Source organism: Echinops telfairi, unplaced genomic scaffold (assembly GCF_000313985.2).
Source record: "Echinops telfairi isolate 266 unplaced genomic scaffold, ASM31398v2 ScPeMD7_7;HRSCAF=31, whole genome shotgun sequence".
Classification (NCBI taxonomy): domain Eukaryota; kingdom Metazoa; phylum Chordata; class Mammalia; order Afrosoricida; family Tenrecidae; genus Echinops; species Echinops telfairi.
In genome coordinates this window covers 24,887,373-24,888,662 of record NW_022103904.1, presented here as the reverse complement: position 1 = coordinate 24,888,662, position 1,290 = coordinate 24,887,373, and the positions used below count along the sequence as shown (strand labels likewise).

The 1,290-nt window shown below is 52.9% G+C and overlaps 1 protein-coding gene across 1 annotated transcript in view; it reads right to left on the bottom strand.

The window, feature by feature from the left end:
• The window catches only part of AP3B2 (adaptor related protein complex 3 subunit beta 2), a 39,862-nt gene that overhangs the window by 14,463 nt on the left and 24,109 nt on the right, over positions 1-1,290 (bottom strand). Inside the window, 2 exon segments of the mRNA XM_045286297.1 lie at positions 710-781; positions 1,087-1,141. Of these exon segments, the coding sequence (XP_045142232.1) occupies positions 710-781; positions 1,087-1,141 (127 nt within the window).

Genomic DNA, 1,290 nt, shown 5'->3' with positions numbered 1-1,290 from the left:
TTGCAGAATATTTTCAGTGGGTAAATTTAGTTATGTGCTGTAAACCTCATAACACTGGATGTATAATAAATAAATATACATTTAACCTGAAAAAAAACACACAACTTATTTTTGTTTTATGATAAGCTGCTTAATGCTTCCCCCTCCTCCCAACTAGGCTATAAGCTCCACAAGAGCAGGATTCCTGGTTGTTGTTTTTTGCTTTCTCTCTTTCACCCCTTGACTTAGCAATGTGAGGAAACAGGGGATGCTCAGAAAGGGCTGGGAGGATGAATGAAGGCCACCCAGGAATATGAACACAAAGGGGGAGTGGACTGGAGATACAGGCTCCTGCAGCCTTGTCCTGTGGGTGTAGGTCTCCATAACAGCTTGAGGGGCACGAGAGGGGTGGTAACACAGGGTAGGGGGCAGAAGACCCCAATGAAAAGAGCATGGAGTTGCAGTTACCTGACCTGAGTCTACATTGTTTTCATATGGAGACAATGAAGACTTCATGGGATTCTTCTGACAAAACTGGACTCATATGCAAAGGGTGGCAGGTGTACAACAGGTACCAGGCAAAGGGCATCATCCCAGTTCTCATTACCTTGGTTCCTTGAACTACCAATTCTGGCTGAGCTGGGCAAGGGCTCAACCCGGAAAACAGACGGTGAATCACTGCAGCGGGTGAAGAGCCTGAGAGTTTCATGCTCGCCTGACCATTACTCACCTTCAGGATCTTGATCTGGGTGGGGTCGGTGGACCTGATGTAGAAGCTCTTCAGGTACGGCTCAAACATGCCCTGCACAAGAGAGGCAGACCCAGAGTCCAAGGCAGTCCAACCCTAGGGGCAGCCCCGACCGACCCCCATTCCAGAGCTACTCATCCCTCCTCAGCAGGGTCTACGTCCTGCCTGCCTCCTGCCTGCCTCATCATCTTCTACTCACTTCCTGTCAGGTACCACTGACCATCTTTCCTCTTCAGCGGCCCTTCAAGATCCAGGCCTTTCTCCACCTCCCATTCCCCAAGGTCCCACCCAGGCAGCACCCTAGTGCCCCAGCAGCTCGCTCTTCGGGGGATGAGAGCAGGCCTTGGCCGCTTACTCACCCGGCGCTTGATGGACATAGTGGCCACGTTCTGCAGCACGACGTACTGCACCTCACTGTGGAGTGGAGAGATGATCAGAGGTCCGTGGGCCCTTGGTTGGGGTTAGGGGCAGCAGGGAGGGAGGGAGGGCGGGGGAGGAGGACTAGGGGGAGGAGGGCGGGGCTGAAGTCAGAGACGAAGCAGGTAGGCTAGGTGGAGGGTGCT